The sequence below is a fragment of the Littorina saxatilis genome, linkage group LG7 (assembly GCF_037325665.1).
Source record: "Littorina saxatilis isolate snail1 linkage group LG7, US_GU_Lsax_2.0, whole genome shotgun sequence".
Lineage (NCBI taxonomy): Eukaryota > Metazoa > Mollusca > Gastropoda > Littorinimorpha > Littorinidae > Littorina > Littorina saxatilis.
Genome location: NC_090251.1, coordinates 25,257,771 through 25,279,979, shown reverse-complemented (window position 1 = coordinate 25,279,979; position 22,209 = coordinate 25,257,771). Strand labels below are relative to the sequence as shown.

The following is a 22,209-nucleotide window of genomic DNA, read 5'->3' as shown; positions in this document are numbered from 1 at the left end:
CTTGAGGTTGAACAATGTGAAGGTGGGGGGCGAGCAGACGACACAGTCTTTGTGGTTGGAGCACCAACACTTGAAATTGAACAATGTGAAGGTGGGGGGCGAGCAGACGACACAGTCTTTGTGGTTGGGGCACCAACACTTGAGGTTGAACAATGTGAAGGTGGGGGGCGAGCAGACGACACAGTCTTTGTGGTTGGGGCAGAAGTGAACGAGGAAGCCTTTCTTACCCTTGCCACTCTCAAAAGCTGCCTAGCTTTTTCATTGACAGCAGATCTGATCTTTAAAGCTTGCTCAGCTCTCTTTCCGTCCTGTTTTTCCTTCAGGCACTCTTCAGCCCGCTTATTTGCAGTCCTGATGGAGGTCAGGACAGCAGGTGAGCATTTCAATTTGGCAGCGGTGAGTTTTTTAGCCTTCAGTGCAGACCTGATGACAGCCACTCCCTCGTAGTTTTCAACTGTCAGGCATGATCGGTCGCCTCGAATGCAATCATCCATCATGTTGAAGCTGGACTCCACTAAAGGTCCACTAAAAATGGAGAGGAGAGCTTTCACCAAACGTGAAAGAAGAGGGTACCTGGTGACCCCATTGTCTTTCAAATTGAACACATGTTTCCAGAATCCTGAGTCAATGCGGTCGTCCTCGCTGAAACTTGAAACTAGTCGTGTCACGTGTCTGTCATCAACGTAGTCTCTCGCCTCCTGGTCGAGAGGACCCAGCTCTTTCTCAGCAATGACATTTTGAAGATTCTTTGCCAAGGCATTGAAGGAGATTCGTGTGGTTTCCTCCCCATGGGCTGCAGGTGCCAAACAACTCAATCGTGTAATGTTTTTGTTGTCCAGGGGGAGTTTTGTCAGCAGCATCTCTGCTGCACTTTGAAGTCCTGACCTCAGCTTTGTGCAAACATCCTTCATCCAGGACTTGGTCTTGGGGTCAGTGAGTGCCTTGGCATGTTCCCCAAAGCAGTGGTTGCCCACACACAAGTTTCTGTCTGAAACCTGAAGAGCTGGATCTCGAAGCTTGGATGTCAGCGCTTTGAGTCTTTTGACGCTGTAGTCTGGGATGTGCTCTCTCTTCATGAAGAAGGTCATGAAGAAGGTCAAAAACCGCCTCACAAGACTGAACATCCGTTCATGCTGAGTGTGCATGAGAGGTTTTTCCGCTTGGAGTGCCTTCACGTATGATTCCAGCTTGACCAGAAGACCTCACTGTGTTCCGTGTGAGGTACTCTCTGCCAGGCTGCCACCAGCTAAAAATAACCGGCAGTACCACTCTCCTCCTGCCGATTTACCCTTTCCTTCCTCCAACCCCTTCCGCCCACACTGGCGCCTGAAATATATAGGGCCAGACCTGCACCCTTCTTTGTCTGCAGCGCTAGCGTGCCTGGCCCCAGCTCTCTGTTATGCTGTGTTGATAACCTGGATGCCGCGAGCAGAGAGATAGCAGTCGAGCATGCAGAGAGATGGCAGTCGTTCTGAGTGTGTGGTGGCCAGATATTGCCAATTTCGGAACTGATGTTTTTAGTGTGTTTAGTTGTATTTATTGCAATGCATGCCACAATTCACAAGACAGAAGAAAGGATACATGAGAGAATTAGAAAAAGTGTGTTCCCCCCCCCCCCCCCCCCCCCAAGTATATAATTATGCGACTCTTTGCACTCTGAAAAAAAATGTGCATGCTGCATTTAATGAAACACCTTGAAACAACGCAGTAAACAAAACATCCTAAATGTGCCACAATAAAAGAACACAAAATAATGAAAGATAAAGACAAAGGTAATCCCCAAGTACATAATACATATATACAACACTTTACGAAATATATACAAACAGTAGAGTATATACAGTCGTATATTTACATACATATTATGCCAAGGACTACTAGTAGAAGTCATTGATGGTGCGCATGTAAAATTTGTTTTGCGTTTATATAAGTATATAATTCAAAATAGTGTAGATAATGTCAGTAACATATAAGAAAGAAAACTGTTCATGTTACAGTGTTAGCTGCATGTGAATAAAACAAAAAAGCTTACCTCACGGCCCTCCTATACAAGTCTCACAAACTTGTATATATATAATATACCACAGGAGAAAAAAAAAACGTAGCTCGCGCGCGCTCACCCAAATCCGCGCGAAGTGCCACATGATATTATACCCCGACAACACATAGGCGGATAATACATGTATGTCAATAGTATGAAACAAAACATGCCACAATTTTCAAGACAGAAGAAAGGGTAAATGAGAGAATTAGAAAAAGTGTTTGCTCCTCAAGTATATAATTATGCCACTCTTTACACTCTGAAAAACATGTGCATGTTGCATTTAAAGAAACAGGAACGGCACAGTATGTAAGACGGCAGAAGACAACACAGTAAACAAAACATCCTAAATGTGCCACAAAAAAGAACACTAATTAATGTCGTATTTAAAAACATATTATAGGCATGCGTATGGTGCGCATGTGAAATTTGTTTTGCGTTTATATAATTCAAAATAGTGCAATTAATGCCTGTAATATAAAAGAAAGAAAAAACGGTCTTTCAATACATGTTCATGCAAATTGTTAGCTGCATGTGAAGAAAACAAAAAGCCTACCTGACCCTGCAACTGTTGGTCAATAATCCAATAGCAGCACACAAGTCGATTTGAAAGTTTTTCAACACAGTTTTTCACTCGTATTGTTCTCACAAACTTGTATATATATACCACAGGAAAGAAAACTCGTCGATCCGACGACAATTTAACGTTTGTTTCATTATCGCAAACAAAACAGAACAGACAAAACGAAACAAAACAACACAACAACAGTTGGGGTTGTTATTTCTCTGAGATGCTGAAGAAAAAAAAGATGACGTGCATTGTAATGGAATAGAGTGGGTGTAATTTCAAACTAAACGGTTCAAATGTGAGTGTAAACACACTCTTTACGCGGGATCACATTCCCTCACACGCATATGAACACACACACACACACACACACACACACACACACAGAGACACACACACACTATGTACATTTTTAGAAAGAAAAACAAAACAAAAACACAATGTACATTGTTAGAAGAAGAAAAAAAACAATATGTACAATTTTAGAAGAAAAACAAACAACAAAAAACAATGTTTTAGAGCTGTTATTGTGTCAATATGCTAAAGGCCTCAATGACTTTTTATCATTCTTGTTTAGGATTTTGTTTAGGACTCTGAGTCGTACCCTTGCGAGATGCCAGCAGGTCGAACAGACGTTTTTTGACCACACGGCTTGCGGTTTTTGTTTCAGGTGTTGAAGAACACTGTGGCTGAAAGGTTTCAACAATAGAAGTGCTTGTACAGGCATCAGTACTGTCAACACATGTGCTTTTTCTTTGCGGACTAGCAGCTTTTTCACTGGCTTTTTTTTTTTTTAAGACAACCGGCCATTTGTTCGGCAAACGTTTTACACACACTACAGTCAGCTACTTCCACTTTGGAGTTGTATTGTGTCCACATCACTTTTGTTTTTTCAATGTTACTATGCATTGCTTTTGAGAATCCTTGAGGTGGAATGTTAGGTTTTTTTTGTTGGCTGAGACGAACAGCGCATGTTGTACACAATGTACTTGAGAAAGTGGTGCCATTAGCTTCTTCAGAAACTTGAATACCGTGAAACTGAAACAACCCTGATGCATAGTTTTTGCAATGCCTAATGGTATGATGTTTGTCCTTCGCTGCCTTTGATCTTCTGCCACAAATTCTGCACATAGCATTTAGCCTAAATATGTGGAGATCTTCTGTATGTTGCACTGCCGCCATTCTTAACTGAGACACCTTAAATCAATAAATAGAGTGACTACAAATTGAAAGAAATTGATAACAATAAACAATCAAAACCATATACACTGATACAGACAGCGACCTGTTTACCCCTAAAACATTGCATGTGTATTTTCTGGGAGCAAAATGAGGCAAATGTGTAGTTTTGTAATTGAATGTGTAGAATTTCTCGTCGACCTATCACAACAACAAGAACAATGATTGCTACTTTTTACCACATGTATTGATTGACTGACGGAAAAATGGGAATTGCAGACAGTGCAATGAGCATGATGTTTTCCTTTCCGCGAAGACAAGGCATGGGTAGTCCTGATGATATTTTGGCAGAAAGACTTGGTTCGGCGCATTGCTCGTCTTTTTCTTTTTGGTCGGTGGCCTTTCGGAGTCATTTTCTTCACAGTTCTCATCTTCACTTTCGTGTGCTCTGCGTTCAACCATTGTGTCGAAACGCCCGCATGGTTTGGCAGTAACGCTTTCAGTTGTGCCCGGCATTTGCTTGGAGAAGCCTATTCGGCATTAACAAGCTACAACGCAACGCCCGTGGGCGCTTTACGCGCTGCACGCAGCAAACGACTGCTGGCCGAAAACATGGATTGGAAAATGGATCGGTCAAGGGAGATGAAGAAAATTACGGATTGTGATATGCGTAGCCGAAACAATACCGTTTGCGTGCAGGGACGGGGCGGTGTGAGAGCACAACGGGACAAGGAACAGGTGTAAAGACGAAAAAGAAAAAAAAATACCGTAAAAAACGACAGACTTGCGTAGTTGCGTAGTATATTATTCAAATTCGTAGTTTACTACGCTCAATGTGTAGTGTAAACAGGTCTGAGACAGGCAAGAACATAAGCACAATTACAGTCACAACATTAAGTCAGGAATAAACACGTCACAAAAAAGGGGGGGGGGGGGACGCAAAACAAGCAATACAAAAAACAGAACAGATGAAATGCACTAGAGTCGAGTGCCTGTGCCAAACGGTGCATGCACTGATTAGGCGCGTGGATTAACGAAACAAAACTGCTCTAATCTGAAACACAAAAACTTATTCTCACTCTATGACACAGTTTAGACTAAGTACTTACTGACGGCAACATCAGAAACACAGTCGGTCGTTGGTATAAACATTGAGCGTGGTTACAAAATGGTATACAATGCGCACGTTTTGATACAACAAAGAACGACTTGCCGGTAGATTCGATAGCAGTATTACTTCAAAATCAAACAAACCGAATCCTCACTGGAACTCTAGTTTGCACATACACAAAGCCTGAATATCCGAGAAACAATATACACAAGATGACGGTAATCCAACGTTCAAGTCACGCAAACCAGTCCATTTCATACCAAGAAACACGTATTTTGTCACACGCTGTGCACTTCCCGAGTACAATGAACAAGGGCTTTGAGGCGCGCGAAACTAAAGTGGGTCACCGCCAGCGCTATTTATGGCCTGCTTGCTCCAAGCTGCCTGGCCGCTCAAATAGCATTTTCGCAGCAGCAGTGAAATAGTGTGACCTCGGTATAAGTTTACTTGAAAAGAGAACCTTTTGAAGTCCTTGAACAGGGCAGTCAAAAGCCTGTCCTTTCTCGTCTCGTTGCACGATGACTTTGCTTGCTTGGCCTGGCTGGTCTGGATTTCAGTAATCCTTGCAGATGCAGCTGATGACACGCCTTGTTTGGACAGGATGTCTTGGATAGTGGACCTGGAGTATGAAAAATGCATTGTATATCTCCTTCTCTATTAAATATAACTGCTCAAGGACCGCGAATCACTGCTGAAAAAATCTGAATAATAACTGCCTACGTAAAAAATATCCACTGGAAAACGCAGCTGTCCTGAAAGTAAACATAACAGATATCATGCATCATTTGACACTCAGTTATTAATTTATTATTTGCATAATAATTATGCAAAAATTAAATTAATATAAGTTCTGCCTGTAAAACATAAACAGCACATTTTACTTATTTTCATTTCAAATTGTTGGAGTGGATGAGAGTAGTTGCTAAGATAAAGGAGTAAATCAACATGCACGTTTTTTTTTTTACAAAATGCAACATACCTGTAGCGTTTCTGTTCTGAGGGTTCCAAGAAGGCAAAGTAATAAATGTGCACGGCATCCATCAATTTGACGAGTCTATCAGTGACAGCCAGCATTTGCAGAAACCGGCTGGGACATGGGCGGAGGACGTGGAGGGCGTTTCTGGCGTTCTTCCTGTGAAATTCTATTTCAATCAAGCTTTGAATCTCTATGAATAGTTCTTTGGCCTTGGGAGATTTTTCCAGGTCGTAGTACAGGTCCGAACACACGTTTTCAACATATCCAGAGAACGGTTTGAACATCACTTTTGCAGCATTCGAAACAATGTGAACACTGTCACCAGAGATATCCAAAAGGCTTGGGTTCAAGTTCCGGAGAAGAGTCTCTACCCCACCTTTCTTTCCACGCATAGTTGCACAGTTGTCCATAAGACATGAAACCATGTTTGTGAGTGGAATGTCTTTGTTGTTTTTATCACCATGCAGTGGGTCCTCCTTGAAGCTGTCAGTCAATGCTTTCGTCAGGTTGGCTGCTGTTGCAATGTTCACAATAGAGGAAGCAAAATGTTCAACCTTCATCTCTTCTGTCTCATCATCAAAATACTGAACAACAATGTTCAGCACTTTGTCCATTGCGTTGTTGGTCGCCTCATCAACATTAACAGAGAAAAATCTGTCCCGCAGCTTCGACCTCAACTCCTCCCTAAAAGCAGCAGCAAGTCCATGTGTCGAAGTGTATGTTGCTGAAGTCCTGGAAAGGGATGTCTTGAGCAGCGCTTTCTTGTCCTCAGCTAGTGCTGTGCAGAGGTCTAGCAGCTCAGGAACAATGCTGAAAGGCAAGTTGTGCTCAGCAGAAAAAGCAAGGAGAAGTGCTTTTTGATGTGCAATCCTGTCTTTCATGGTAAGCTTCCCCTGAATCTCCAACGCTGCAGATGCGCATGTGCTGCTTACCTCCAAGGTAGCCGACGAGCCGCGAGCCTATAACAAACCAAAAAAACACACTCAGACTTACACTTTTGAACTAAAAATGTGTTCACCAGGTTTACTAAAATAACAACCCACTCATGCAAAAACATGAGTGAACGTGGGAGTTTCAGCCCATGAACAAAGAAGAAGAAAACTTAAATAACAAAGTTAACAGTACCATTTTCACAAAAAATTGCCTGAACTGGGTTGACACAATGACAGTTAATTGCAAGTGTATTTCTTTATTTCAGCTGTTCATTTTAAATCAATACTGAAAGAAATAGTATATCACCGGCATATCCATTGATTTAAATTGATGGCGTATAACTTATTCAGACAAAAAAAGAGTATAGTTGAAACGGGTGCACACAGTGTGTGACGCATTTCATCAAGTTTGCACACGAATGACGGAAGGAAACAAGAATAATCATATTGACCAAATCATGCTGCCTTTCGAAATGCAACGCCACTTGAGTTATTCTAAAAAAATATAATCAATCATAAGATACTAAACACGTCTACGGAAGTATTGAATGACACAAGATTATGATAACACTAAAGTTTACACGAATAATAGCGATGTTGTGATTGTAAATGAAAACTGTGTGATAGGGGAAAAACTCACCTGCAAAGCCTTCTTGTGCTGCTTGCTCTTGCTGTGGTTATGGAGATTCTTTTTTCCGTTGCTGTCATATTTAATAACTTTGCAGCAGATGGAACACAAACATTGCCGAGGGGTATCCAGTTTTTGCAGCCATTTCCGAAATGGCAAGCCGTTCTCGTCCATTTCCTCCAACCAGTCCCATCGCCATTTGTTGGCTAGACCAGCATCAATAAGATCTGTCCGTGCGTTTTCCGTCAAAACCGGCATCTTTGTCGCAGAAATCGTGTCACCACTTCGTAATGCCTGCCAAAACGCGAGAGAATTTTTTTTTTATCATGATGCAGAGCGAATCCGAAAGCGAAGAAACCTCATCTACGGGGTTTACACAGAGATACTGTAGCACGGGCAAGAACGCTTCCGTTTCCGGGCAAACTGCAACCGGTTCACTATAGCAGTTCGAAAACGCGCTCCGCAAGTAGTTTCGGTGGTTTTTGCCCGGTTTTTTTTTGTTTTTTTTTCAAAATTGCGGATTGACGGAATTTCCGTCAGACTTATTTTCAGATTGACGGATTTCAGTCGGGCTACTTTCACCCATGTTAGCAGGTGTCCGTTTAAGGGGGGGGGGGGGGGGGGGGCAAATATAGAAGGAAAACACTCCGTGCCGAGCAAATGTGTCCGTACATGTCAGGTGTCCGCTCACGCCGGGGGCCGTACATTGCAGGGACTGCTTTACTTGGTAATCATAAGACTTTCTGACTTGAATCATAATTATGTTTGACTTATGACCCCGTATTTATTGTTATGCTGACGGGAATCATGAGGGTCCTTCTTCTTCTACGTTCTTGGGCTTAAACTATAACATACACTCGTGTTTTTTGCGTGTACGACCACTTTTACCCTGCCATTTAGGCAGCAATACGCCGCTTTTGAGGGATGCATGCTTGTCATTTTCGTGTTTCTATTACCCACCAAACTACCACATGGATTACAGGCTCTTTTCTGTGCGCACTTAGTTTTGTGCTTGCGTGTACACACAATTAGGCACTAGCAGGTCTGCACGTTCTGGGAGATCAGAAAAATCTCCACCTTTGAACCCACGACCGTCCGTTTGGGAGGCTGGCCTCTTATTCACTAGGCTACTGCGCCCGTAGGAAGATACGACCATTATCATTCAATCAACTAAAACCAACAGCCAGTGAGATTATATTTTTGATCAGAGCCAGCATATCCATCTTTGGCCAGAGAGGACCCTGGTTACAGTGCAGACAGAGGCAGACAGCACACAGACCTCAGACAGCAGAGAAAACCCCCACTGCCCCACAGTCACCCCCTGTACTGCCCCACCGAGAGGCTGGACACTCTGCCTGCACTGTTGCCCTCAGAGAATGGATCAAGCGTTTCATCATCTCAGTAGGGAAAACAACACAATGTCCTTTGGAAGGATTACATGTGACTCCATTCCTTCCTTCGACTGCAATAACATTTCGGTTCAGGTGGTTTATTCCACATAGCTCCTACATCCCAATTTAGTGACAGCTTATCTCTGCCCTGACGTCACCTACTGAACTAAACTAAATGAAAGAACAGCATCACAGCTTTCATCTCAAATACATTCAAACAAAACAAACACACGAGTGAGTTAGTCACCGGCTCAAAAGATAAGTAGTTTTGAGGTCGAATCTAAGATTTTGTGGGGTTAAGTCTAAGAATCTAAGATTTTGTAGAGCTAGAAATTCAGTGGTGGAACAGATAGGACTAAAAGGGTTCATAAAAGCCCAAGTATCCAGAGATTAGTTCGGGGCAAAATAAACAAGAGGCGAAGCCATCAAGGCTCACGTAAGAAATCGACAAACAGTAACACAAACTCAATCACTCCGTCACACACACACACACACACACAGAAAGAGCATATGTGAAACTGTGCAAGAAAGCGAGACACTAGATCAAACACTGTACATAAGGTCTTCCCATTGTAGTTTCTTTGACTAGATCTAGATCTGTCTGTCTGCATGTAGCCTACTTACAGGACACAACTGCCAACTAGTCTCGGCGCGCTCAAAATAATAATGACCGAGACTTTCAGTACTTCCTTCGCGTGACGTCTAACCCTCTTACGTCATAATGTGACGTCAATGTAATGTGACGTCTTCAAATGTTAGAGTTTCTACCACAGACATACACACGCACAAACACACACACACACGCACGCACAGACAGACAAAGTTACGATCGCATAGGCTACACTTACGTGAGCCAAAAACTACTGCAAGGTAGAGGCCCTGCACAGAAAGTATCTGCACAGCTAACCCTATTTCCCACTGTTACTACCCACACCACAACAGAAGAGGCGGGCGGGGGACGTATCTTAGTTGGCAGTGCACTGGCTTTGTAACCAATTCGTCAATATCGGTGTGGGTTCGAATCCCAGGTTCAGCTAGAGATTTATTTATCGGGGTCAACTTTGTGCATAATCTCTTCGGTGTCCGAACACCCCCTTGTGCATACATGCGCACGAAAAAGATCCCAAGTTCACAGCAAAAGTCTCAGGGCTTGGAAAAAGATGCATGCATCATCTCTCATATCTGATTATCATGACGATACTTTGACGAGACAAACCCAATGCTGGCATGTCGAAGACAGCCTCAGCGGGCTTGTTCGAGTCAAAGTATTGCACCATATCCTCAGCGTATTACCAAAACCAATACCTGTCCCAATATAGGCCAACTGGTCTAGGAGGACGTTTAACCCTAATAGTTTAGTCAGTCAACAGAAGAGACGTACCCGAGGAAGCAGTCGGCGTCGTGCAGCCACTGTTTGAGGAACTGCTGGAGGATAGAGCCCTGCACGGAGGCCATCTGCATAGCGCTCAGTGTGTCCAGCAGCAGCTGGGGCCGCGTGTACAGCGCTGAGATCACCACCTGCAGGCACATGGTGCGCAGCTCAGACGTCTGCACCTCTCGCGTCAAACGCTGCAGGACCAGCTCCACGAAGGACGGGAGGACCTGCCAACACACATATAAACGTGTACAACTCTCTTCTCTTCTTTTATGCAACGTAAAGGGCTTAGTTCTTTAAAGGTACCACTACAGATACAGATTTGGCTAAGGGGTTACATTTTTCGAGGCCTTAACACCCCACTTCAAGATGAACTAAAAGTGACCCCTTTCTCCCCAGGTACAGAGCTGGTACTAAACACACCACTTCAAGGTAATAATGAAGAAAAGGCTACCGTTATCTCCTCCGGTACACAGCTAGTACTAAACACACTACTTCAAGGTCATAATGAAGTAAAGATAACCCAGACCTGTTTACCCTAAACCCGAGGCAAGAGTACTTTCCCAAAAAGTTTGAGTGTATTTTTCAAAAAGTTAGTGTACTTTGCAAGCAAAGCCATATGGGGTAGGGAAAATGTATGCGTGGGTGCAAACGTGTTTGTGTAAGAATAGCATGTCTTGTGAACACCTTCAGAATGTAACTCCTTCCAATACAACAGGAATAAAACAATTTTATTTACCTGTCAGTTTATAGCATTATAACCAGTGTCTTCCAAACAGATTGATAATGAAAAGATGAAGTTCGTGAAATAACATCTGCAGTTGACAGTGGCAAGTTCATTTTTACAAGTTCATTTTTACAATCATCTCAGAAAACATTGCTTCAGCACGGACTACAGCCTTTTCTTCTGGCAGGATTTGCTTTGCGGGAATGAACTTCATAATTCCTTGGCAGCTTTCAGCGGATTTCTTTGCAGCAACCTTGTCCAGGTGAGGTTTAGAACTGCAGTGTCGTTCGATGTCATATTTCCCAGCATGGGCAACGGAGAAATCTGATTTACAATACTTGCAGTGTGCATGACTTTTTCCCATAGTAGACTCCACAATTCCTGGCTCTTTCTTATATTTCTCCAAGAAAATCTGCTGCTTCTGCTGTTTAGACTTGGTACAGTCATCCGAAACTGGCACATTTTTCCGCTTCATTTTGCCACGATTGTCCAGACAATCGCACGTGCCAACAACTGAACAAGGTTTCCAGAGCTTAAGACTCGCTGTCCCTTCAACCGAAACCGGTATCAGTTGTACCATTCCGTAATCAGCACATTAACACCGGAAAACGTATTCTAGACTTTTTCTTAGGCGTATTTTGTGCGTGTGTCGCGTATTTGCGTACTGATAATAATTTGGCGTACAAAATACACCCAAATCGTACTGGTAAACAGATCTGATAACCCCTGTCTCCCCAAACACAGAACTGGCTGTACACACACCAATTCCTGATCGAAATAAAGTGAATTTGACCCCAATCTCCCAAGGTACAAAACTGGCTCTCAACACACCACTTTAAGATCATAACAAAGTAACCACCCAATCACATAGTGTGCATGTAGACATAAACTTACGGGGTCAACTTTACCGCTGCACTGTAGCAGGATGACTTCCATGAGTTTGGCTGCGTGCACCTCTGCGTCTTCACCCACATCTCCCGTCAGTACCTGGTGAAAATCATACACACTCAATATCACAACACAGGCATTTGCATAAAGAAGATGACATTTCTGAACGGAATTATCGACACAAGAAATTCTAATGTATGGGGGTTATGAAACCAGAAGCTACTGAGACGCAAGCAGCCAGAAACGAGACCCCCAGGGTTGATATCTGCAGACTATGGAACCAGACAAGCTACATAGCCCTTGAATGGGGAAAGGTGTCTGCATCTAACACAAGGCCAAGTAAGAGGGATGAAAGCTACTGTTTGGAATCAGACATGCTACAATGTATGTACACATGCAAAATACAGGGGCACTAGGGCTTTATAATGTCTGAATCTGAATAAGGAACCTACACCTGAAAACTTACTGCTAAAAGTTTTGAAACACGAACGCTTGCCTGAGAGTCAAACTGGAAATCTATTTTTGCACTTTTTTTAAAAACTGGAAATCAGAAATAATCCGGAAATGAGTACCACTGATTATATACAATGAGCTGCTTGTTTGTCTCTGTTGTTGCATCTATACATATAATAAAAGAGAGTGTCTGTCTGTGTGTGTGTGTGTCTGTGGTCGCCATACCTCTGAGATGGCAAGAGGCAGGAACAAGATAGTGTGCACGTACACTCCCTAGGTGCCGCAGATGTGCACCTGGGTTTTAGTTTCTTGATTCATTGTTTCCTTTCTCAGATTATGGACCTCCCATTTATTGAATACAGCCTATATGGTGCAAGACCAGTTCAGTGCCTACTGTTCACCTGTCGCAAGCACATCATGCCAGTGATATTAGAGACTCGCTATTGCTCCTATGAGGGGAAGAAATGAAGAATGAAAAATTAACTGGACAGTTCCGGAAATTTCTAGAAGGTAAGGGAGATAACTGTTCACCTGTAGCAAGCACATCATGCCAGTGATATTAGAGACTCGCTATTGCTCCTATGAGGGTAAGAAATGAAGAATGAAAAATTAACTGGACAGTTCCGGAAATTTCTAGAAGGTAAGGGAGATAACTCTTTTTTGTCTGTGGTCGCCATACCTCTGAGATGGCAAGAGGCAGGAACAAGATAGTGCCGCAGGCACACTCCCTAGGTGCCGCAGATGTGCACCTGGGTTTTAGTTTCTTGATTCATTGTTGTACATATAAATAAAAGAGAGTGTCTGTCTGTCTGTGTGTCTGTCTGTCTGTGGTCGCCATACCTCTGAGATGGCAAGAGGCAGGAACAAGATAGTGTGCACGTACACTCCCTAGGTGCCGCAGATGTGCACCTGGGTTTTAGTTTCTTGATTCATTGTTTCCTTTCTCAGATTATGGACCTCCCATTTATTGAATACAGCCTATATGGTGCAAGACCAGTTCAGTGCCTACTGTTCACCTCTAGCAAGCACATCATGCCAGTGATATTAGAGACTTGCTATTGCTCCTATGAGGGGAAGAAATGAAGAATGAAAAATTAACTGGACAGTTCCGGAAATTTCTAGAAGGTAAGGGAGATAACTCTTTTTTGTCTGTGGTCGCCATACCTCTGAGATGGCAAGAGGCAGGAACAAGATAGTGTGCACGTACACTCCCTAGGTGCCGCAGATGTGCACCTGGGTTTTAGTTTCTTGATTCATTGTTTCCTTTCTCAGATTATGGACCTCCCATTTATTGAATACAGCCTATATGGTGCAAGACCAGTTCAGTGCCTACTGTTCACCTGTAGCAAGCACATCATGCCAGTGATATTAGAGACTCGCTATTGCTCCTATGAGGGGAAGAAATGAAGAATGAAAAATTAACTGGACAGTTCCGGAAATTTCTAGAAGGTAAGGGAGATAACTCTTTTTTTGTATCCAAACAAAGGAGGTAAAGCCAATGATAATGGGATAGCGAGCGTCTTAAATTGCTACAGGGCTCCGCTTACTCCCGGGCGAAGCCGGGCTTAACTGCTAGTTGTACAAATAATTCTTAAACTTGCACAATACACAAAATACTTGCACACTAGAGATTGCAGTCCAGACCTGTTTACCCCCATAAGTGTTTTGGAGTAATGCTCAGCCCCAAAAATAGTAATCCTGGTACAAAAATAGTAATCATCCAGCATTCGTCGCCAATTACAACGCACATGACAACTGTGTCTGCGAAACGCAATCATGCACATATATTCATCATTCACAAACAAAACACATCAGTCAGTTTTTGTAGTCATCATAATTTCAAAGAAAATCACATCAAAAGCACATGCATCACCGATTCTTTTTCTTTTGCTCGTAGTAGGCCTTTCTCAGTGTGTCAAGCGCTTCTCTACTGTACTTGCGCTTGCCGAATGAGTGAGGGCGAGACTTCACCACTAGAAGGCTCTCCAGCATCTCATCAGACAGACATGATCTTTTGTCAGTCCTGTGCTTTTTCACCCCATTTTGCCATTGAAAAAAACCAATGCCAAACATGTGAATTAATGATTTTTTTAAAAAAAATTTTTACATTTTTTTTTATTTATGAAAATTGTAGTCTTGACACGGATAGCGGAATGGCGTATTTTTTTCAGAAAATCGTAATAAATTACGCCAAAATAGTAAGGGTAAACAGGTCTGGCAGTCTCTTTTTGCCAATGTATACAAACTGTCACAAAACAATTGTATGGGGGTTATGAAACCAGAAGCTACAGAGATGCAAGCAGCCAGAAACGAGACCCCCAGGGTTGATATCTGCAGACTATGGAACCAGACAAGCTACATAGCTCTTGAATGGGGAAAGGTGTCTGCATCTAACACAAGGCCAATTAACAGAGGGATGAAAGCTACTGTTACGAATCAGACAAGCTACAATGTAAGTACACATGCAAAACACAGATTGATTGATTGATTGATTTTGATTGATTGAAACACAGGGGCAATAGGGCTTTATAATGTCTAAACCCGAATCAGAATAAGGAACCTAAACTTGAAAACATATTGCTAAGTTTTGAAACACGAGAGCTATGACTGCAAGTCAAACCGGAAATCTATTTTTGCACTTTTTCTCTCCAAAATTTGAAATAAGGATGTGTTGGATTCTGTTGTGTGCAAAGAATTATTAAAACTTACACAAAATCCATGGACACCACAGATTGTAGTCTCTTTTAGCCAATGTATACATGTACAAGCAAAACCAATGTATGGGGGTTATGAAACCAGAAGCTACAGAAATGCAAGCAGCCAGAAACGAGACCCCCAGGGTTGATATCTGCAGACTATGGAACCAGACAAGCTACATAGCCCTTGAATGGGGAAAGGTGTCTGCAATCAACAGTAACACAAATAACAAAGGAAAGAAAGCCATTAAAGGATACAAGTCAGTTCTATATTCAATATTGTTTTTTTGTGCCACGAGACTGGTTCTGCATAGCTCTTATGTAAGGTTGTCTATGTTTCATGAGCCTTTATGATCAACAGACCTGTTTACCCTAAACCCGAGGCAAGAGTACTTTCCCAAAAAGTTGAGTGTATTTTTCAAAAAGTTGATGTACTTTGCAAGCAAAGCCATATGGGCTAGGGAAAATGTACGCGTGGGTGCAAACGTGTTTGTGTAAGAATAGCATGTCTTGTGAACACCTTCAGAATTTAACTCCTTCCAATACAACAGGGATAAAACAATTTTATTTACCTGTCAGTTTATAGCATTATAACCAGTGTCTTCCAAACGCAAATGAAATGATATGAAGTTCGTGAAATAACATCTGTGGTTGACAGTGGCAAGTTTATTTTTACAATCATCTCAGAAAACATTGCTTCAGCACGGACTACAGCGTTTTCTTCTGGCAGGATTTGCTTTGCGGGAATAAACTTCATAATTCCTTGGCAGCTTTCAGCGGATTTCTTTGCAACCTTGTCCAGGTGAGTTTTGGAACTGCAGTGTCGTTCGATGTCATATTTCCCAGCATGGGCAACGGAGAAATCTGATTTGCAATACTTGCAGTGTGCATGACTTTTCCCCATAGTAGACTCCACAATTCCTGGCCCTTTCTTATATTTCTCCAAGAAAATCTGCTGCTTCTGCTGTTTAGATTTGGTACAGTCATTCGAAAATGGCACATTTTTCCGCTTCATTTTGCCACGATTGTCCAGACGATCGCACGTGCCAACAACTGAACAAGGTTTCCACAGCTGAAGACTCGCTGTCATGGTTATCTCCCTTCGACCAAAACCGGTATCAGTTGTACCATCCCATAATCAACACACCAACACCGGGAAAAGTATTCTAGACTTTTTCTTAGGCGTATTCTGTGCGTGTGTCGCGTATTTGCGTACCGATAATAATTTGGCGTACAAAATACGCCCAAATTGTACTGGTAAACAGGTCTGGATCAATATTAAACAATGAAAGCTTTTTTTGTGATGATTCACGCAAAGGTGAGGATAATGAACTTACGGATTTACACATGTCAAAGATCATCTCCATGTGCTGGGGATTGGCCAGGAAAGCATCAGTGTCCACTGTCACGTAGTTGTGCAGGGCGGGCATCATGTCTGTCGCATACACATAAACGTGTACTCACACAAACACACACACCAACACATGTACACACACATCAACTCATGTACTCACACACACACACATCAATACATGTGCTCTAAAACCAACTGTGTGACCCACAAACCCTACCTCACAGTCTCACACAGTCGTGCAGGGAAAGCAAAATGTCACACACACAAAACATGTGCCATATGACCCACTGCACGAACCAAAAACCCCAAGAGTCTAACTGATGTTTACCATAGTTAAACTATTCCTACAGAACATTTACTATACGCACTTTACACAAGACGGTTCCTCTACCCCACCTTGACACCCCTATTCCTATAGGTCCCTCTCCATTCCCACAGACTATTTTCACATCTGCCAATCCCTACTTTTTCTCCCATGGGTACGAAGCTAATAAAATGTGCTCTTACACTGTACTTCCCCATAAACACACACACACACCAACCATCACCCTCGTCTTGATTCCACGACTATGCTAAAACATTTACGTTAACATTTAGTCAAAACTTGACTAAAATGTTAAAAAAAAAAAATAAAAAAAATTACCTGTGAAGAAGTCGATGCCATCTTTCTTGAACATCTGGTAGATCATGGGGAAGACTTCCCACATGTGGCTGGACACCTGGCCGCTGGTCAGACTGTAGATCAGAGACAGCACCTCCTCGTAGAAATCTGTCAGAGCAAAACCTGTGTGGTCACTGTTTAGACAAGGCCCTAGGCTAACTTTCTATAACATAGTTATAATAATGATGTGTCACCTCCTCGTAGAAATCTGTCACAGCACAACCTGTGTGGTCACTGTTTAGACAGGGCCCTAGGCTAACTTTCTTTAACATTGTTATAAGAATGACGAATCATTTAGCCCTTTGCTGTGTCCCGTGGCATTGTATTGTCGAGCTATTGTTCTGAACAAGGTTGTAGTGATAAAGTAAGCAGTTGTTATGTTTTGCATGGGGAGGACTGATCTTGTATTAACCATGGGACTTGTAATAACTGTTCAGACAACACTTTCCCTGGATATAAACCCTAACAGCCTCTCAAGATGTGCCTTGCCTATCTCTGTAATGTCGCTATGCTATACACAGCCAACTTGTGAAAAGAAGAATCTGTCAGAGCACACACTGTTCGGTTACCCATTCTGGCACCGCCCACTCAAGATAAAGTCTCTGATGGCCTCTCAAGATATAGTCTCTGATGGCCTCTCAAGATAAAGTCTCTGATGGCCTCTCAAGATAAAGTCTCTGATGGCCTCTCAAGATATAGTCTCTGATGGCCTCTCAAGATAAAGTCTCTGATGGCCTCTCAAGATAAAGTCTCTGATGGCCTCTCAAGATAAAGTCTCTGATGGCCTCTCAAGATAGTCTCTAACAGCCTCAAGATATAGTCTCTAATGGCCTCTCAAGAGAGAGAGGGGCGAGTGTGAATGCATTTTCAACTCATTTCTATGGATTTTCCACAAAATAAATGTTTGTTCCATTCATTTTAAGATTTAAAAAAAATCTTACTGCCTTCAATTTTCTGAGTCCTTAGTTTTTCCCAGAAGAGTTAGAGCCAGGGCACTTTTTTCATTTTTGTCGCATAGCTGCACTTCAGTTTGAAATCCTGCCCCAAGCTACTTACCCATGATGTTCTGCTGCAGAATGATGCCAATGACTTTGAGCACGATGCCTTCCAGCTGTAGTATGATCTGTTGGCAAACACAATGCATCAGGTAAAGCTACTTGGCTGCGTTCAACTCTTGGTGTAAATTAGGTGGAACAGTTTGAAAACAGTAAACAAAGTGGATACAAATGAATCTAGACATAAACAGCAACCACACCTCTCCTGTTATTTCACAAGTCTTTGTTCATCTTACCACAGTCACTTTGTTGTTTAGATTTCACAAGTCTTTCAAAAAAGAACACACCAGGAATTCTGTCAATGGGTGCCAAACCATTTTGTCTTTGTCTTTATTTGGTGTTTAACATCGTTTTCAACCACAAAGGTTATATCGCGACGGGGAAAGGGGGGGAGCTGGGATAGAGCCACTTGTTAATTGTTTCTTGTTCACAAAAGCACTAATCAAAAAATTGCTCCAGGGGCTTGCAACATAGTACAATATATTACCGTACTTTCCGGGTCATAAGGCGCGACTTTTTTCCTCGAGTTCGACCCCTGCGTCTTGTATAACGAAGCGCCTAATCCTAGTGAAATACGAAAAAAATCAAAGCTTTACCGCATGTTTCAGCTACTAGGTACTGCCCTGGTCAAGTTTCCTCGAGCTCTCAAGCCACCCAGCTATCACAATGGACCTGCCTTTGATCTCCCCGCACACACAGAGCACACATATTTCCACTCTGTTAAACTCGGTCACTGACCGGTCACTGACCCCGGTGCAGGAAGTGTTTCCTCTCTCAGATATGACATGGGAACCACCTCTCATGGCAAAAACTGGGTCATTTCCACTCTGTATTCTTCCTTTGATGTGCGGCTTATTTTCATTCTTCGACCGTTTGTTACCGGTATACTTTTTCAATTTTGGTGCGCCCTATCGGCCCCCTGCGCCCAATGGGTGACTGGATTACAATTTTTGTTAAAAAGAAGGGGGTGCGCCTTATGCGCTGTAGCGCCTTGTCACCCGGAAAGTACGGTACCTTACTGGGAGAATGCAAGTTTCCAGTACAAAGGACTTAACATTTCTTACATACTGCTTGACTAAAATCTTTACAAACATTGACTATATTCTATACAAGAAAAGGTAAAAGGAGAAACAGAATCCGTTAGTCGCCTCTTACGACATGCTGGGGAGCATCGGGTAAATTCTTCCCCCTAACCCGCGGGGGGTTGCCAAACCATGAGCAAGATATCTAGATGTTCACATTGTGGAATAAGGGGCAGGTTACAAGGAAAGTGCAGAGTGTGTACATGGCAGCACACTTCAAAGACTCAGCACTGCACAGCTAACTTATTTTCACCCTGCTAAAGTTCCTCAGTCAACGGTTCTATTTTTGTCGGATGTGAAGTAAATGATGGTTTCAGCCAAAATCCTTCCAATGCAAAAGACTTTAATAAACTGTCAAATTTCTTGTTTAACATAAACCACAGGTGAGACGTTCAGCCCAAATCTTGCATCAACAAATTTACCCATCACAATGTGAAAATAAGCAAGGGTGGCGTTACCTCTCGCTGGTCCTCCATGACGTTGAGGATGGTTTCCATGGTGTTGAGGATGCCCAGAGCGGTGATGGCCTTCTCCTCCGACCCATCCGAGTCCGTCTCCAGGACCTTGGCGAAGGTCTCGGCCAAGTGAGAGGTCATGTTGACGGCCAGCGGGGTCACCTCCTCCACGTAGGTGCACACCAAGCGCTGCATCACGCCCGTCAGGTCATCGTTCTCCGTCTCACGGATCACGTTCAGCAGCTCTGAAACACACATTTTTATATCTCCCTTCAGGTCATCGTTCTGTCTCACAGATCACATTCAGCAGCTCAGAAACACATTGTTTCCATGTTTGTATGACGTCTGTGTATGTCCTGATCACAGTGAATACTTCTTGCATAGTGCACAAAACTGTCAAAGTTCAGCTGCTCTGAAACAAATCATTTCCATGTTTATTTTCATTTTCCTTTTCCTTTTCATTACTTTATTGTCCCATCGCTGGGAAATTCGGGTCGCTTCCTCCCAGTGGAAAGCTAGCAGCAACGGAGTCGCGCTACCCAGGTGTCTGCGTGTTTAGGTGTATTCAGCCACCTGCACTTATGGCAGAATGACCAAGGTCTTTTACGTGCCATTGTGATGACACGGGGGTGGGACATGGCTTCCGTCTCTGGGTCTGCACATAAAGTTGACCCGTGTCCGTCCCGGCCCGAATTCGAACCTGCGACCTTTCGATCACAAGTCCAGTGCTCTACCACCTGAGCTACCGGGCCCCCCCGACGTCTGTGTGTGTCCTGATTAATCTGAACACTTTTTGCTGCTGCCAGCTTGTTCAGCTACTTTAACACCTCATTTCTGAACGTATGGATGTCAAAACAGCTGTGCTATGTATCTCTTTGAATAAGCTTGAATTCTTTCCGGTTAATTTGAAGTGTTGTGTGTCCCATTATTACGTATCTTTTTTGTTATGTTTATTGTATTTTTTTTTTTTTTTAAGAATTCATATAACCCTAGGTTTAAAAATAAATAAATATTGACTTGACTTTCCAAACAGCCAGCACGTCTTCAATTCAATGTTGTGCAGAATCCCCCATCCAACTCATCTACGCTATCTTCTTGATAAAAACAAGAAGAGCAAACGCTCGATCGAGTCACTTTCGCAGTTCTGAATATTATATGAGGCATCAGATGGACAGGAAGAAATTGCTATTCACAACACAATACAGATGTAAATAATTTGATGTAAAGAATAATCCTATAAAGTTTGAATCAAATCCGATGAATAGTTTCAGAGATATGATATTTCAATTTTTTTCCTTCAAGACATACCTGTGACCTTGAAAAAGGTCAAAGGTCACCAAAGCAGACGTCAAAGTGTAGAGGTCACTGGGAGTCACGTTCACATAAAATTTGAGCCCGGTCACTTTTATAGTTTCCGAGAAAAGCCCAACGTTAAGTTGTGTGTTGCCGAACAGAAAAGGCTAGTTATCTCCCTTGTTTTTCTGATAACGTTCGTAAAAGGCTACAGATGTAAATACTTTGATGTAAAGAATAATCCTACAAAGTTTCAATCACATCCGATGAACTTTGTCAAAGATATAAAATGTCTAATTTTTCCTTTGACGCTGACCTGTGACCTTGAAAAAGGTCAAAGGTCAACGAAACCATCGTTAAAGTGTAGAGGTCATTGGAGGTCACGACTAAACAAAATATGAGCCCGATCGCTTTGATAGTTTCCGAGAAAAGTCCAACGTTAAGGTGGTGTCTACGGACGGCCGGCCGGCCGGCCGGACAGACTAACACTGACCGATTACATAGAGTCACTTTTTCTCAAGTGACTCAAAAATGAAACGAGCAGAGGACAAAGATTAGGCAGGACCAACATTTTTTTGTTTAACAAAGCTATGATACTCACCAAACATGACTTCACTGACGAAAGGCTGAAGGTATGTCTTTGCTGAAAACGAAGGAAAGACAATATTTTCAAGTGCTTCCATGAAAGTTCAAGAAAAGAGCACATCTTTCAAATCAAATACACTTCTAAGCTTTAATAAGAATACCAGAAATTGGTTTGTAACTTTGTTCAACCGTCTTTAAAAAAAAAATACTTGAATGGCCAGACCCGTTAGTTCACATCCCATTTCACAGATTCTTATAACCAGACCATGTCGCTGCCTCATTATGCTTTTTCAAGCCTGGTCATGTTGTCTGAACCACCAGTATAGGTGGGAGCTAAGCTTCACATTTACCCGGTACTACAGCGGAGATATTTGGACGTCTTAAACGAGTGTGTGTGGTTCCACTGTGCATATTTGTCAGATTAAAACGGCTAGCAAGACTTTTGGAAGGGACAGAACTGTGTGGCGAACCTTTTTCCTGCTCGGTGATGAGCATCTGTATGGCGAGAGCGGCCTCCACACGCACAGGCAGGTCCTTGTCCGCCAGCAGGCAGGTCTTGATGGCCGCCATGGCGTTCACCAGGTTCCCCTCTGCCTTGAACTTCAGCTCACAGAAATAGCGCAGCACCCAGCAAGCCTGTTCGTCACAATCAAAGTAAATTAACAGGTAAACGAATGAAATTAATAAATAGTTAAATCAGCGAACAAGTTGATTTGAAGTACTTCTTATCAGCAAACTACTGAATGTGTCCAACGGACT

General features: G+C 42.7%; 1 protein-coding gene across 1 annotated transcript in view; it reads right to left on the bottom strand.

Moving 5' to 3' along the window:
- LOC138971027 (importin-7-like) overlaps window positions 1-22,209 on the bottom strand; it is a 55,936-nt gene that overhangs the window by 22,603 nt on the left and 11,124 nt on the right. Inside the window, exons 13-20 of the mRNA XM_070343629.1 lie at window positions 21,921-22,086; window positions 21,467-21,508; window positions 19,576-19,817; window positions 18,037-18,103; window positions 16,963-17,088; window positions 16,303-16,400; window positions 11,823-11,915; window positions 10,208-10,428 (exon numbers count right to left, since the gene is read on the bottom strand). Of these exons, the coding sequence (XP_070199730.1) occupies window positions 10,208-10,428; window positions 11,823-11,915; window positions 16,303-16,400; window positions 16,963-17,088; window positions 18,037-18,103; window positions 19,576-19,817; window positions 21,467-21,508; window positions 21,921-22,086 (1,055 nt within the window). The remainder of the gene's footprint in view (window positions 1-10,207; window positions 10,429-11,822; window positions 11,916-16,302; window positions 16,401-16,962; window positions 17,089-18,036; window positions 18,104-19,575; window positions 19,818-21,466; window positions 21,509-21,920; window positions 22,087-22,209) is intronic.